The sequence below is a fragment of the Patagioenas fasciata genome, chromosome 1 (assembly GCF_037038585.1).
Source record: "Patagioenas fasciata isolate bPatFas1 chromosome 1, bPatFas1.hap1, whole genome shotgun sequence".
Taxonomy (NCBI): Eukaryota; Metazoa; Chordata; class Aves; order Columbiformes; family Columbidae; genus Patagioenas; species Patagioenas fasciata.
Window position 1 is genome coordinate 64,743,715 of NC_092520.1, and position 17,384 is coordinate 64,761,098.

The 17,384-nt window shown below is 40.7% G+C and overlaps 1 protein-coding gene across 1 annotated transcript in view; it reads right to left on the reverse strand.

The window, feature by feature from the left end:
* GAS6 (growth arrest specific 6) overlaps nt 1–17,384 on the reverse strand; it is a 43,005-nt gene that overhangs the window by 24,357 nt on the left and 1,264 nt on the right. The window contains exons 3-4 of the mRNA XM_065842960.2: nt 3,150–3,174; nt 2,297–2,359 (exon numbers count right to left, since the gene is read on the reverse strand). Coding sequence (XP_065699032.2) covers nt 2,297–2,359; nt 3,150–3,174 — 88 coding nt within the window. The remainder of the gene's footprint in view (nt 1–2,296; nt 2,360–3,149; nt 3,175–17,384) is intronic.

Sequence of the window (17,384 nt, forward strand, 5' to 3'; positions counted from 1 at the left end):
TGTCTGACAGCACATGCGTGGCTCCTAAGTGCAGACAGAGAACAGAACTACCAGATCTGTTTTGGAAGTCTGTATGGAAACAAGATGTTACCTAAGTACACTGACTTCTCCTTCCAGTTTATTACTCTGTACTGTTAATTTATTTTTTGATATTCACAAAATGGTACAAATTAAAACTTCATTGGGAAAATGCTAGGTTGTGAAGATTACAACACTCACTATTAAAAAGCAGACACACACGACCTAACAAAAATCCCATTGTGTTTCTTAAGGCCACATGCAGCTTCGTTTCCAAAAAATCCTGTAGAGTTTTCCAAACTCTTGCAGAACCAAATCCCTAATTCCTAGCTGACCTACAGAATCTCTTTTACAAAATGATCCAGATCTGCAGGCCGAAGTAGAGGTATTCATGTGTAAGGCAAGCATATATCTGCAAAGCAGTTGTTTTAAATGCTAATTGCAGTCAGTGGAGATCTAGTCAGTATAATAAATGGAGTTCATAGAGTGATTCAGCTCTCCCCCAGCAGAGAGAGTTTGGTCCGTGGAATCCCTTTAAAACCACAAATTAGATATCTGTGCTGGAAACACCTGCATCTACCTCTCTGAACCCAGAGTTGAACCCTACCTGTAACCCTGATCTAAAGGTCTTACGAAACTGAGAATCCTCAAATGCAATCCCAAGATGTCTACTCACTGTCACAGTTAAAATTTGTACCTTATTTCCAGTATAAACTTGTCTAGTTAGTCACCCTCCATCCCCTGGGTTGTGCAACATCTTTGTGTGCTAGATTAAAAGAGCCTTCCACTACCTCGCTCTGAGAGGACAAAGACTGTTAAGAAACAAAATCTAAATGTGTCTTGCAGGCACAACCCCTCAGAGCCACAGAGCCTTTTGGCAGCATCTGTGAAAAATTAAGAGGCACGCTGGAATTGGCCAAGCACAAAGCCTGTCATTCTTCCAAGAGTGTTTCAGGCTCCTTCTCCATTACTCCTGTGAATTGACAATGGCTAGCCAAAACTCAGCCATTTAAAAACATTTTAATATTTTAACGGGGGAAAATATTATCATTTTATTTCCAAACCACTGCATCTGCAATGGGCAAAAATCCCTAAAAAACAATTATTCGGCTTTCATTTTTTCAGATTTTTTCATCCCTATCCTTCAGCCTCGCATTTCCAAAGCATTATTAACTATTTGGAACAAGTGTTCCTAGTTGATACCATCATTTTCAGCAGGAACTCCCACCTTTTTGCTGTGCCATACATGTGAGCAAGAGGAAGCATTTCAGCCTCACATCCCACTTTGAACGAGTGGGCACACCGCAGCCCACATGGGTACACAGGTCTGAGAATTCCCAGTTCAGAGGACTATAGCATCCATAAGCAATATTGCTGCATCATATCAGGATAAGTTTTGACACACCACTTCTTAATCTTAGAATTCACTCTTCAAAATAAGTTGCTGTAACACGGTTTATGAACATGAAAGCTTGACTAAATCCTGATCCTGCTTTGGAAGCGCTGGTATGAACACATGACTAATCAAACTGGCCACAGTAAGAGACTGAACCACAAGGGTAAAAGTGAAAATAAATATACATACATGTGACTTTCTCCTCATTTGAACTGATCTGCTCCCAGAACATATTTAGAATATTTATTTAGCTTTATATCTTTAGCACTGCTAAGCTTCAAAAGAGAACTGGAGAGCTATTAGAAGAGTTAATTAAATTCTCATCTCTAGTGTTAGTGATGAACAAATACCCCTTCTTCTTCTACATAGATATCAGGTTGACTTCCAGATTGATCGGAGTTTTTAAAGGTTGCAATATTTAAACCACAGTCATGTGATGCATGAAACTGATCTCCTTAACATAAAGAAGTCTGACACAAGCCTGGGTTTGACTATTACCTTTCTTTAAGGTTCCTTGAGAGGGACAAGCCAAAGTTACCATTCAAGAAAATAGAAAATGAAAGGCCAAGCATAGCATACAGCCTCCTGGTAAATCTTATTTCTTGCCCCTCTTGCTTCTCAGACTATCTAGACCTTGGGAAACTGGTGGGAAAGAACTGTCTTGCATCATAAAACACCAAAGCACTGAAAGATGGCAATAGGGAAAGGGAAGAGACCTTGTTTTGTTGCGCAGATAGGACAAGCAATGTGGAGTCTCAAGCCCGGAGAATAGGAAGGCAAATACTAAAATACTATATAAAATGGAGATGGCTGAGCTGGTTCCACTCCTTCAGATAACATGAGTGAACATTTAACTACAATGTACAAAACAAAAATGCTTACTATGAACGCATGTAAGGAAATCGGGACTTCTTGTATACGGCGACCCATATTTCTGAATGCAAGCTGAAGAACAGAAAATGAAATTGTTGTTATTATAATGATGACATGGCAGCTGTTCAAAGCACGTAAAATCATACCTGGCCTGCTTATTCATTAAGTTAGGATTTGGAGGGTGAGTGCAAAATCTATGCAATATTATAATCTCCCAGATGCCTTAAAATTCTTAAGTTCATCAAAATTTTTTAGCTCTGAGTTACAAGTCATCTGAATAGGGTGATCACTTTACCAGATTCTACTATGATTCTAAAAGCATGTTAGTAGCTACTCAGGTTTTACCTACTAAATCTCTCTTAAAAAATCTAAAAAGCACATGAAGTTTTCTAGAACTGTTGGCACTTGTGATCTTAAGTACTACATATTAAACAGAAATAGAAAAGAATATGATGCCATGACTATGAGAGAGTCAACAGAATAAGTCAGTGGATCAATCAATAAAGGCACTTTGATTTTTTTAATATGGAAATTTGTTAATATAATAGCTAAGTTAATTAAGAAGGGGAAAAGGTAGAAGACTTCAAATTATTTACTAATGCTGCAAGCTACAGATATAAATGCAACACAAACATTTTAACATGCAGAAAACACACACGGGATCTCTGTATGTAAGTCTATACATAAGCAAGAAACAAAATCGCATAAGGAACATACAGGCTATTTGAAAAGTTAAAAATGCATGTTTACTGCAATCAGATTTCCATCACTTTCCTTAGCAGAGACTTCAGTTGTGACAAGCTCCAATGTTAGGCACCACATACCAGCACTGCCACAAAGTGAAGTAAAAGTTGCAACTCACCTAAGTATTTCGGGTAAAAATATTCCTGTAGGAGGAAAAAAAAAAAAAACAACAAGCAAAGTTTTATTGAATAATATTTGCTCCTATTGTCATACTATTTAAGAGCTGTTAGTTTGGTGGTTTTGCACAGCAGTTTAATAAGGTCCAAACCCAAACATCCTAATTTCTTTTTATTAAGAGATAGAAGCAGCACAGTATCATGCATGATGCATTTTGTTTTTTGAAAGGGAAAGAAGCATGAGCTCCAGTCTCAAGGTATTTTTTGACAACAGCTGCCCTGGTAAGTGGCGGTGGCTGAGCGTGAAGCCACTTACCCACTATCCAAGAGGTTAAGGTGCTGGTGGTGGCATGAGGTCGAGGAAAGAAGAAGAATCTAGGGACAAAACCCCAGAGGGAAAGTACAGAAACATTCAATCACCCAGTGTCTCCTCCAAGGCCCTCTGCTGATGCAGGACATGGTCAGCACTCTAACACCATAACCACTAAAACAAAAGTGTACCTTTTGGTCTTACAACAACGAGCACCTTACAACTTGCCAGCACCCGTTGCCACACCACCCACTCCATCACATCACAGAGACTGACCACTCCAAGAAGGGAATGCTGAAAGTTTGCAAGTGGGGGGAAAATTGACTTTCATTGATGCAAAAGTGGACCGCAGAAGGCATTCCCACTCTTCTCGTGGTACACAGCCAGGTGTTGCCTACTTCATGTCAACAAAGTGTAGCCATACAGTGAGAGCAGCAGTTCGCTGATGTGATGTGGATCTAACCTTGCATGTTAGAAAAGTTCAGCCTGGTGAGACCTTGCCAGTCGCATGGTTGCTGAGAAACGGCAGGAAAATGCAGCTGTGCTGCACAGAGGGGCAGGGGATTGGCCTAAGTGGATCATTAAACCACATTCTTAACAAAATACAAAACTTAATGGACAGGAAAAGGATTTCTTTCCAATTTCACTTCATACTGGATTTCATAATGTATATGTCACTAGTTCAAGTGCTGTTAAAATCGTGATGGGGCACACAATGAGGGAAAACTTGCGGATTGTATCAGTGCTTAGCATTTTTGTTAAGCTAATTATGAAAGCATATGCATAGTGTAAGTCTCTTTCACACAAAATGAGGAACATTCATATATAATGCTGTATCTGCAGTGAGATAGGGACAGTAAATATCCTGTATTCTACAAAATTAATTTGGCCTATACAATGTACAAGATTGGAAGCTATTTTATTTTCTCCTTTTATTACAGATGTTTGGGTAAGCTCATGCATATATTCAGGCATGTACATACAACAGAGGCTGGCACACACCGTGATTCAATTTGACCTGGACTGTCTAACGCAATCAATTGGTTATATAAACTAAAAGTTTTGCATTCCTGTCATTCACCAGGAAAATCAATCGCTTCTGGCATATGTGCTCCAGTTACTGAAATGCACCATGTAAATATTCAGCATAAATCATGAGAGCAACAATAAAAAAGCAGTAGTAGTAGCTTACACCTTCTTTAATTTTCAATTCTGACATGAGGGTAATAGGCTTGGCATCTCTTGGGGTTGAGCTTCTAACATCTCTTCAGGTTAACAAACTGAGTGAGGAGCTCAGAACTCACTATGGTCCCCCCTCCCTCTTTTTTTTTTTTTAAGGTTTAGTTTTGGAGAAGACAAGTAAAAAAAATACAGTCAAAATAAAAGCAAATCCAAACAGTCTAAGTATTCAAATGACTGCCCAGCTGTGCTATAACCACAAACTGAACTTCTGCCAGCACTCGAGGAGAAAAGCATAGTGGCATGTGATGAAATATCCCAAACATTTGTTTTTATTATTTCCCCTTTATTCAATATTCATCACAAGAATGTGCAGATGTGTTTAACCACCAACAGGATAATCCAGACGCTGGCAAGAACAACTTTTTCTGCACTCACAGGACAAGAAATAGAAGCTTTTATCCTCATGGCCACCAGCCTAATTGCTCCAAGTCAGTGATGGTAAAGGCATAAAACTTCATTTTTCCTTGACCTCTGATTAATGAGTTGAGTGCTAGAAAAGTTATAGAGTTTACATTCAAATAGAAGATTAAGGTAACTAATTGTTTTCATGACACAAATAACCTTCCAAATGCAAACCGACTGTATATTGATTCAATGCCAGTTGAGCAGCAGAAGAGTGAAACTCCAAGACACTCCACCACCACAAGCTTCACTTCACAAGACAGGTAACAGAGGTAAGTGATTTAAAGAGGATTCTATTAATAGAAATTTAACCTTTCTTTTCCTATCTTTCTCATTTGCTTAAGTTACACAAAACTACTTACTGATCAGTAGAACTTCTCCAGGTCCACAGGAGCTGCTGATAATAACATTCTAAAATAAATCAACATGATCACAGGTTCTAACATAACTCATTTCTGTATTATTAACTTTTTCTTATTGTCTGCAATCAATTCTCCTATAACAGGTTTCTGGAAATACAATGACAAGGTATTTCCATTCATCCAAATGATTAATCAAGAGTGAGACAAATGATCTTCCACCTTGAGAAAAGGAACTTGCTTACACTTCAAGTAGAAGTCTCTTTTCTAAAAACACCAAATGAGAAGTCTTCCCAGTTAAAAATTCCAGTTGTGCCTAACCTGCACAGAAAGAAAGCCAGGTATGTGTTATTTCTTCTGTGAGCACTCAGCTCTACAATTCCTTTTCAGTCTTCTGTGCCATACTAAGTCTTAATGACACACAGATGTCAAGGAAGGTGAAAGCCTTATACGGGATCAGGTCCCTGTTAAAAGTCTGAGACTCATCTTCCATCCAGCAGAAGTCTTCAACTCTATTTTTGGGATCTAACGAAAATTACAAGATAAATGTGTTGAGGCTTGCTAACAAAGAGTTAGCAAAGATTCTCTGTTGCTACTTTGCTGATTTCTCAGCCAGTCACCTTCAACTTCAGGCTCAACAAACATCTCACCATGCAGAAAGTCACTCAGTATTCACAGGATCAAAATGCAGTTTATTTAACTGTGACAAGTGTGGTATTAAATGTCATCACAGAATTACAGTAAGTGTTAAATTTTCAGCTTGGACTCCAGCAAAAAAAAAAAGAAATCAACATTTAAATGTTGCAATCTCTTCGCCTTTGGATTTGTGTTCCTAATTACTGCTGAAAAGTAGGAGCAATGGGCTTCTTTAAATAAAAAGCTATAAACAAATACATGTTGGATATAAACATCCTCTGGCTAGGCTGCTGTATAGACACTGACCTCACCAAGCTTTCTAACCAATCTGCCCAGCAGTAATGTTCCCATGCATGCAAGAGGAAGGTAACACCTTGCAAAAGCACCAGCCTTTACAAGCGACCAACCTTCACCAATGTAGTTTCAACAATTCCAACCTGTGTGTCTATTCCCACTAAGAAAACCTTACTGATTTCCACCCCTCCTTCTTGTGACCCAACACTTTCTGTCTGGCCATTTCCCACATACCAACCAGTACAACTGGGATGCCATAAGCCTCAATAGTCAAGGGCCTGGCACCAGGATACCCGCAGCCTACAGACTGACATGTAGGATGAGTTACACACCACATGTCCTGTGCCACCAGCAGCACAGCTCAGCAGAGATCCCAGGTAAAGAAGGAGAAATAGGAGAGATTGGGAACTGCCTCACATCTATAAGTCTCCACCCTTCCAGTGCAGTGAAAAGTATGGCACTAGGCCAGTCCCCCCAGGCAGGTCCTGGCTTGCTTACTTCAGCTCAAGTTCAAGATACCTTTTCCGTGCTGTCCAGGGGACAGAGCTGTGCATTAACAAAGAAAGATTTAAGCTCTACAGCCCTCACCCCTTTCACACGAATACATGCACATGTTAGAAGCAAGTATTTTGATGCCTTAAACACAATTATTGGTTTCCACAACAGTGGTGCAAGACCTAAGAGTGCATGCTTTTATTTCAGCGTAGAGTGCCACCAAACACTTTTTCATGGGGTTAAGAAGTTCTTCTCCCACCTACACCCAGAGCTTATTCCTACCCCTATGCCACAGCCATTACAACACTTAGTATGGATATCTAAAAGGAAAAGAGAGCATGAATTTAAAAGTGTCCTCAAAAAAAAAAAAAAACAACCCAAACAATGCTCCCCCCAAAAATAAACCTGTAGAATGTTCATTTTCATATTTGTTTTTTCTTCCAAATGTGAATGGTTGCAGTAAAATAGTTACGTTTCTGTGGAGCTACCCCCACAATACCCTGCATGGAAAAAATTGAGAACAGCAACATGAACGTAAGAATTCATAGCAGGGCTGCGGAGTTGAAGGGGCAGAAGTACCTATGTCAGCTTCCCTGCCAGAAGAAACCTACCATGTGACTGGGGTCACCATCTATTTTCAACTCCACGGCCAAACTCTCTCTTAGTGGTAAAATCCAGAAGTTAGCCGAGTTTTACTGGGTATGCATCAGTCCCGCTGCATTTTCAGAGAAGATGGAAGAACACCAAATCAGAACAGGCGTTAACATGAGTCACCATGTAAAAATAGCCCTACTGAAAACATAACAATGACCCTGTCAGCACCAGGAAAATGTTCTCACTGTTGCTTAAAGTAATTGGCAACACCGGAAACCTCAGCCAAAAGGGCCTGCCAACTGCTTCTGTTTGTTTTACTTGAGTACTAGGTCAGGTAAGCCAAATCAGCACTGAAACTAATCAAAATCATGTTTGAGCCATAGTGGCAGCAGATAAAAGATGTAGTCTACAGAAGGACTGCTCATGTTCCTGGGCAACTGGGTCTTGGTGGCCCTGCCTGAGGAGGGGTTAGACCAGATGACCTCCCGAGATGCCCTCCAACCTCAGCCGCCTTCTGATCCTGCGATTCTGTGACTGCAGCACTGCTAACACCGGAGGATCTCACAGACTTCTATTAGCAATGGTAATTTCTAAAAAGCATTTCTTTGTCACCTAGATACCTCTTAGAGAGCAGTGACAACTCCCACATTATGCCCCTTTCTTATTTCCATATAATAGCTCTCCCTTTTCCTCTTTCCTTCAGGACTGGATGTTTGTCTTGGGCATGGCCTGACCTTCTTGTTTATAAATGCACTTCATGTTTCCACACTGCAGACATGCACTATCCTTGCAAAGAAATGGCTGCTACCAACCATGATTTGACTTGTGTTTCCTTTTAAACCAACAATTGTTTAACTGTTACAACCTCAGAATGCAAATGTCATTAATGCTCAAGAGCTCTCCACATTTTTTTTAACTCAGCCTGAGGCTTTTGATGCATAGCAAACCTCATGCTGAATGATTAAGCCTTCCTCTCGTACAAGGTAATTAAACAGTCCTACAATTTATAATTTTAAATATATAAAACTTATACTTGTAGATTTACACTCAAATCAGTGCTATGTTGCTTGAACAAGCTTTCCTTCTCTTTGTGAGGAAGACTACACTCAGCCAGGTTCTGTTGCTTCCTATTTTGTTTTGGGGCAATGTGCATTCTACATGCAAGGGGCAAAGGGAACTTCCCTCCACAATTTGGCAAGTGAGGCTTTAGAGAAGCAAGTAGGTCATGTTATAATCCAAAAGCAGCCTTGAAGCCTCATCTCCTACCACCAGAGCTACTGTTGTTTAGGGTAGCTTTTAGATTTTGTCTCCATTTGCAGAATATCCATTTCACATCCAGCTACTCTGCTGCACAAAGACTATGACTGTCCCTTCCACTGAGTTGTTCAGATTTCCAAACAAGAAGCATTCAAGACTACCCTCCCTAGCATCAGCTGTTTCAGAGACTAAGCATCTCTGCAGAATCCTGAAAACTGGAAATAAAAACCATCTATTGTTGTAGCTTCCCTCAGCCTCTTCTGAGAGGCAGGACTATTTCCCAACAGTATGCTGAGCTGCCACTTCAGCAAAAGACGTTGCTCTGCAATGAGGAAAAAATTACCAATGGTTAGAATGCACAATTACAGGGGGAAAAAAAAAAGTAATGAAAGAAGAAAAAAAAGGTTCCTGTATGTCACAACCAAGCAAAATACAGATCCTGTACATTTGTGAAGCTGTAGGGGGCACAGAGACATGATTTCTGTATGTGGCCTGAGGCAGGGTTAGATTGGACAGTAATGGTGTGAAATGGATGTAACTGGTGCCAGGAGTCAAGTGTTCCAAGACAAATAATTTGTAGAGTGATTCCAGTTAGTTGCATGTGCTAAAAGCTAGAAGTTATTCTTCATGCAATCCAGTCACAAATGGCTTGAGGTGTCTTCCACTGCTTCAGGACTGAAAGGTTATTTTCCCTCCAGCTGTGTTAACGTGCAATTTGAAAAGAGGATCCCAATTCTACAACAGATCTGCTGTCTGTGCTGCTTGTTTGAATCCCTACTTGTTGCAATAGTTACAATATTTGTACAAGTGCGTAAACTAACACTCACTTAGAAACTCCAGTCAAATTAAACAAATGAGGATCTGACGAACACCTAGCATAAGTAAAAAGTATCTCCCTTCAATATCCTATTGCATCATTACTTTGCAATTATTTAAGCTGCATTTAAAATAGAACAGATTATAGATCACATCCAACATGATTTAAATGTCTGTGGTATCTCTTATAAGCTCTGGAACATTTTATCCGTTGAAGTGAAGAAATACTGTGTTATTCCCCTTTCTGTAATCTAATGATATTGTTTCTTAGGATTTTGCTTACCTGCAGAGGTTGCAACTCACAGTAAAAGTCACGTTAATGCATTGCTGGATTTGGCCTCAGAGGGGACAGGCAAGCGAGGAACAGGGAAGCAGCATCTGAGAAAACACCAGGCCCTTGTGACAGAATCTCATCTCATACTTCCCTGTTCATTATTTTAATAACTAAGTAACTTTTGCTTTTTGTTCCTGTCCTAAATGTTCTCTGGAATTGAACTAGGACTCCCTGTTCTGTGAGTCGGTCAAATGGGGTAGCTCTCCAGATGTACATGATTTTGTACAGTGCAAGCATGAGCCATTTTCCTTTTACCTCTTCATTTAAGCACATTTCAGCCCTGGCAGGTGTGGCAGAGTGAACACAACACCAGCACTTTCCCCACTTCCAGGGTATCCTCCTTACTTTCCACCTTTGTTCTTCCTTTGGGTACCACTGCTGATGCTCAAAGCAACAGGAAGAAAACCCAAAATAATAAATCAGGAAACTTCCCCACAGACATGTGCACATGTGGAGAGCCCCTAGAACAGCAGGTCATAACAACACAGTGATGAAGGAACAGCTACGGAAGGGAGACCTGCTGAAAAACTTCAATCAGATTCTCTAAGGTTTGGTTATTCATTCCCTTCTTTGACAGCATGAGATGTGATGACTCTTTCTGCTTCTCTCCTTGCACCTGGTCTTCCCATCCTAAACCTATGCTATCATTTGCAATGTGTTGATGCAACCCTTGGTGAAGCTGCGTGGAGAACGGGACCAGGGAACTAACTGATCCAGCTGCAAAATTATAATTTTTTTTCTCCAGACTACTTTTCCTTAGATCAGTTCCTTAAATCGATCCATGCCATTGCACAAACTGCCATGCAGGCACAGCATGAACAGAATAGGCAAGGGGACTGCTTACTCCAACTAGATCAGCTGAGCCCTCAAACACAAAACCAAAGCCTGAAAATGTGAGAGGAGAAGTAAATGGGAAAAATCCCTCCCCCAGCTTTCCACTGGTTCTGTTTCCAAATTGCCATGGTTTTAGCCATTTAGCACTTGCTGAATTACTTCACTGGGGACTGAAGTATGAGATAATGAACATTTTTGCTCCTTCTTTAGGAACTGTCCTGCCCCAAAGCTTTCCCCTCTTCATACCCCAGCTCTGTGTGCCACAGTCTCTAGACCAGTAGTGCTGTCTGCAGCTTCCTTGCCGTGCCCATTCTCGGTTTCTTCTAAATCTCTGATGCTGATTCCATTCTTGTTCTTCATACTTACTGGAAAGTAATTGCTTGTAATTCATTAAGTTCACTTAGAGTCTGGAGCACACTTGAACCACAACTGCCAATTAATACAGATTCAATGCTTCTCTTACCTCTTCTCCTGCAGCTGTTCTAACAAACTCTGTATTAATTCCCAGTAGGCTGCTCCTCTTTTTCTCTAATTTAAAAAGAAAATTCAATGACCCTTTAGCCACAGAACAGTTTTCTTCATATTCAATTGGCTTTTTTCTCCCTCTCACTTATTTATTAAAACCTACTGTATTCCTCTAAAAAAACTGACTTAATAACTTTACCTGCTTTTTTCCATTATCTTCCTTCCTGACCCACACCTGTATAATCCCCCTGCTTCAGTTTACCATTCCTTTTCCATCCTATCTTCAAATAGCCCCTCACTGTAATATTTGCCACTTCCATTTTCTCATGTTCCTTCCCTCCTGCTGCATAGGAGGTTTAGCATGTAGAACTTTCATGATGTGCTGTTTCATTATTTCCAGGTCTGTTCTGAACTTCTGAACTGAACTCACATAAGTGGAAACAGATCAAGATCAGGTAGGCATGAGTTCAGCAGAGTTGATGGAGCTGTGTCTGCTTCCACCAACAGCAAACTTCTCAATGACTTTTTATAAAGCAGCATTTAGCTAATAAATGAATGTATGACCTGCCTTCTAAGGCAGGCGAGAGTATTTTTGTCACCCTCCTGCTACTGAACTCTACCACCACACATGCTGTGTCTGTACCACCAAGGAGATGCATCCTGCTCCACAGTCCCAATCTGCTTGTCTTTCACATCAGTTAGACTCACTGGAGTTTGGTATGATTCTCTCCCATCCTGTGTTTACTTTATAAGAAAGTACAGGGAGAAGAAAGAAGCGGAAGGGACAACACCTGGTTGACACCCAGATCTCATCCCAGGAGAGAGCTGGGATGCCATTGTGGCATGTATTTGGGCACTCAAACTTTTCTACTTCCTTCTTCTCTCCCTTCAAGCCATTCCTGCGCAAAAGTCTATATCTGCCTGTAGCTCCTTTCTCAAAATCTATTAAGCAGGTATCACTATACCCAGGAATCCATTCTTTGATATACTGAGTCCAAGGTTGAATCATCAGCACAGAGTCCTCCAGTAACTCTTTCCCTCTCCTGGATGAATTCTGCACCAACAAGAAGAGATACAGAAATCCATACCAGCTATAAATTTAGCCCTTCCTCCACACTGCTAAAATGCCATAACAAATTGGTATATTGAGAATAATTTTCAGAGCAAATAAAAACAGAGTTGTGTCTGGATCTAGAAAGGAATATTCTATATCAGGATCATGATATCTGTATTTAAAGATGATATCAGTATTTTTCATGTCTAGACTACACAACATTCATTAAATTACTCAAAGAAATTTTACACTGCTTAACTCTCCCAGTAATGCTTCTCCTCCCCCCGCCTCATGCCTTCATACTTTTCTGATTAGTATTTACAAATGTGTATCTACCTTGTTATTCTTAGAAGACCTAAATATTGTCTGACAAGCACCCCTCCTAAAAGATCAGAATAAAATCTGGATGAGTCTAGTCCCTGCATGCAGTTCATCTCTTATTGTGACCATGTCACGTAATGGAAGAAAGAAATAAAACCAATGAGCCAGCAACACTATGAAACACAACCAAACCAACCATTATCACACCCTATATATTGCTTCACTTGCATTTCAGCTTCTTGATAAACCCAGATTAGTAGAAAGGATGCTGACATTGCTTGATGTTTTGCTAGGATCGGTAATTTTCAAGACATGACTGGAAAAAGCCACAATAAGTCACTGCTGCCCTTACCATGAGTGGGACACTGGACTAGCTGAGTGGACTAGAGAGCTCCTCAGTCCCCTTCAGCCCCAGTTCCCCTGTGATTCTCTGCCAGTGTTTTGTGTAGCTGACCAGCCATAGACTTTAATAGCAGTTTGGATGCACGTCCCTTGAAAAGCAGAACTTTCCATGTGCCTGCCTGTGAATCACATGTTCATTCCACATGTATATGAAAACCAGCTGGCCTTCCAAGATACTCTACTGAGGGACAAATCCACAAGAAGTAAACACAGATGACCAGGCTGGCCTGTGTCGGTGTTTCTGGAGCGCCTAACTCCTTTCAAAGTATTCAGCATGACAATTTCAATGGTGACCTGCGAGAAGACCAGTAGTTCTTCAACAGCAACAACAGCAAGTAAGATGTGTAGTGACAGATGGTGTACTGATATACTATGGTACCAAGTGATAAGAGGCTGCATTCAACCACCGTCCCTCTGCCAAGCCTTTCAGAACAAAGAAACTCCATGCACAAGGACACTTTCTTGTTTCTGTATTTATTCTTTAGTGAAATCTAATGTCTCCAAGAACACCAGCAGCTACACTCCCTTTTGCCCTTTGTTTTATGTTCTTGGATGACCGCATTTTTAGAACAGGTCAACCAAATTCCAGAGCAGTTTATCAGTTGGTTAACAAGCTCTAATACCTTGTCTGCATACCAAGGTCAAATATTTCTGCAGTACTGCTTTTTATAAGGCCTCATCAACATTCGAAATAAGATAAAATTCTTATCTCTATATCCGAGATATTTTGCAACTTCATCTCATCTATCACATCTCGCGTATCTTTTTAATAGATCACATTTAGAAACAGTCCTCATACCTCCCATGAACATGTTTTCCATCCTTATTTTTTCCTACCATATTATCTTTTCATTTTTCTGTTTGGTACCTCTAGCATAAATGAAATTATAAAACAGAAACCATCCCAGAATTCTGCAGTAATATCTAAGGATGTTATAATCAGCTTAATGAAAAAGAGAGCCTGCAAGGCTCATTAACCTAGGCTCATGCTTCTTTTTACCATGTATAGTCATACAAATGGCACAGACTGAGTTTTGTTTTTCTGCCTAAAAAAAACCAAAACAATCTAAAAATGTTTCAATTTATCTTCCTTCCTCCAGTCTGCGCGATCTGATATTTATATTTTCCGTAACATAAAAGACAAAAGCTGCACTGGGCTGCAAATGAATGGCTATTTAGCCCCACCTAATGCACTATTCTTAGCAGTTGATTTAAGTAATCACACATGTGGCAACACCCACATTCAGGTTTCAGAAAGCATGTATCTTCTGCTGACAGCTTGCAGATGTTGCTTTGGAAAGCTGATCACTGAAGCAATGGAAAGCACAGAAAAAAGGGTGGTCTGGTATAGGTGAACGACATTTCGTTCCTGTTTACTGGACAGGTCAGTAAATAGGAAAGAAATGTCGTTTACCTATACCAGACCACCCTTTTTTCTGTGCTTTCCATTGCTTCAGTAGGAATCTTTCTGTACAATGCTACTCTTGACTAGATGTTATAACTGGCTGGATCAAGCTATGTTTTTACCTGGGAAGCACCACATTAGCTACGCTACAGCCTTGCTTCATCTTACCTGAACTTCTGGAGCTGTCTGAATGAATCAGTTAATGCAATTTCTTATCACATCTCTAAGTCACAGGTCTGGAAATTAGGCCTATGAAATTCTCTTCACACAACCACAGGAGAGTTAGGAATGGCAAGGTTTGTAAGGAAGACCCATACATTTCATTAGATCATCAGATGGAGACGAAAGGGAAGACAGACAATACATTTGGGCTCACATCACAAGATTTTCTTGAGATTGGAGAGAAGCAGCAAGCTATTAACTAATCTCAAACTGACGTTCGGTTGTCAAGGCTGCAAGACCACTGCTCCCATGGGACAGTAAACAGCCAAATGCCTACATTTGTGCTCATTTGGTGCTTTTAAAGCACTAAACCTGAGAGGTGCAACAGCACAGATCAGCAGTGCACTGGTGTGTTCCCCACGGCTTGTCTACTACGAGGTTACCCATGGGACTCAGCACACGGCAAAAAGTGCTGCAGCTCTTCTTTCTGCTATGACCTACTTAGTTGATGTCTGTGACCAGATTAAGCAGACAGGCAAAAATTTCAGCCTTCCTAAACTACAAGGAATCATCAGCTGTCAACAGCAATCCGTACATTTCCCCAGTCAATAAAAAGTCCTCACTTTACCAGCATGGATCAGCTGCAGCCTGCCAATATGCTGACACGTAACTGGAGCTACTGGATTTCCTCAAACTGCCAGGCTGTTGTTTATCAACAGTTTTCATCTTTCCTGAGTCCAGTCTGTCTCAGCTAGCTTCCTTCTTCTGTCAGTCACCAGGACAGGACGTACAAGGCAGCACGAGAGAAATGAGAGCACGAAACGCTTCCATTACCTCAGGTGTGTATTAAGGAGATGTGAAAAGATCAAGCCAAATAAAAATGCAGATGAGGAAAATACTCTGCCCATCAAATTCACAGATACTGCCAGAAGAGTAGTAACCTGTGCCTTACAAAGCACTGAAGGCTTCCAATGTACAGAGTGATAACAGCCTGTATACATGACCTCTGCCACCATGCATTAGAATACTGTTACTGAACAGCAGCTGCTGCCTTCATGTCACATATTGATTGCAAAATGGGTAGTAAGGGCAACAGATCACCCTGATAGGGGTTGGCACACCTGCTTCCCAGTCATATTGGAGCAAAGTAACAGCAAGGAGCAGGACATATTGCACTTAACAATCAAGTTCACAGCTCTTGGGAGGTTTGTGTCTGAGAAAAGGTAGGATCTTATGTCACTGCAGACCTAAAAGTATTATAAATTACAGTACTTCAGTGTAGAAGTGCATGTAAAATAAACCCATATAACCTTAGTGATATTTCTTTAGAGGTTTTCAGAACTAGAGACCTAGCAGAAGTAATGAAAGAAATGTACCAAAAAAGTCAAAATCCTTCGCAATGACAGAAAGTTTACGTTGTCCTACAAAACACACTCAAATTGAATGACTGGATCTTATAGAATTCATATTACACATGAAAAGATCTTAAACCAAAATGATTTCACTGTTTTCATTACAGTATAACTGTATATTTTTTTCAATATAGAAAATAAGCGCCAAATATTCTTGAAAACTCCTGACACATTTACACAGTCTACCACACTCTAAACTGATCTATCAGTGCATCACCTTTGGGTACTTTCTTGGACAGAAGTCTGTGAGCTGAACTGGTGACCTTAGATCACCTTTTTTCCAGAATGCTACGAAATCCCATTTGGGATATTTTTCCTGCATTCGCTGCTATATAGGGTATATTTATACAGCACTTACAGTATTGTTACTCAATGCAAATACAGAAGTAATTGTGCCAGCCACTCTCAACACTTTATAATTATCCATATTCTGTATTAGCTCAATTTTACAGAACAGAAGCAAACACTGCTGCAAGCAAATGGGATTACACATAAGAGGTGTACCGTTAAACGCTGCCTGGGCAAGCACTCAATCTTAAACTCTAAATTAAAGATTGTCAGAAAGAAAAGCCGGTATTACAATGTTTTTGCCATACTTGCTACTGCCTTGTGACAACTAGCTACCACACTGTATATCCAGTGCTGAGCCTGCTAATGAAGCACACATGTCAAGACTTGTCTGACTGAAACATAAAGCATCTTGTCAGATGGGAGTCCCTCCCTTGCCTGTGGTGTGTGTGGCTCTGTGTACGCACACACACATATACTCTCTGTCCTATCTTCTGCCTAGAGCACCACACAATTAATAGGAACACGCTGTGTAATATCACGCTTCTGTTTGAACACTGAGAAAATCCACTAAATGAATACCAGATAATCTCTGCAATGAGCACGGCCTATCCAAATTAACACAGAGAGGAGGTGTGAAGTAATTGGAAGGGTAAGCCAAGCTTAGTAAAGCAACACAACTGCATTCACACGCTGTCCAAAGTGAAAAGACTGAAGTGACAGTCAGCCTTGAGAAGACTGGAAAAGTCAGCTCTGCATGCAACGTGCAGGCTGTAACGCTGTGAACCCACACTTGGTGTTAGAAGTGCAGCGGTACCACCTTCTCATACATGTGCTCTCCTGCTGCCGTAGTGACAGATCCTGAAGCTACCAAAATGCTAACCAAGCTGAATATGCCCCAAAAGGATTAAAATGTGTTTGTGACACACTTCTTCTGAGAAGCCCCAATTTGACATGTGCCACAACATTAAGGGGCTTTATAAATACAGCTGGGATGGGATGGTGAAGGGAAGAGGGATAGGGTAAAGAGTCCAGACAGCGAAGCCATAGCATTATGTCCCACCGATCTTGCTTCATGGATTCACACCATGGCTGAACAGGGCTCTTTGGCTCCCCAGGGACAGCAGCCATGCCAGCGGGTGCCAGGCTCGGCCG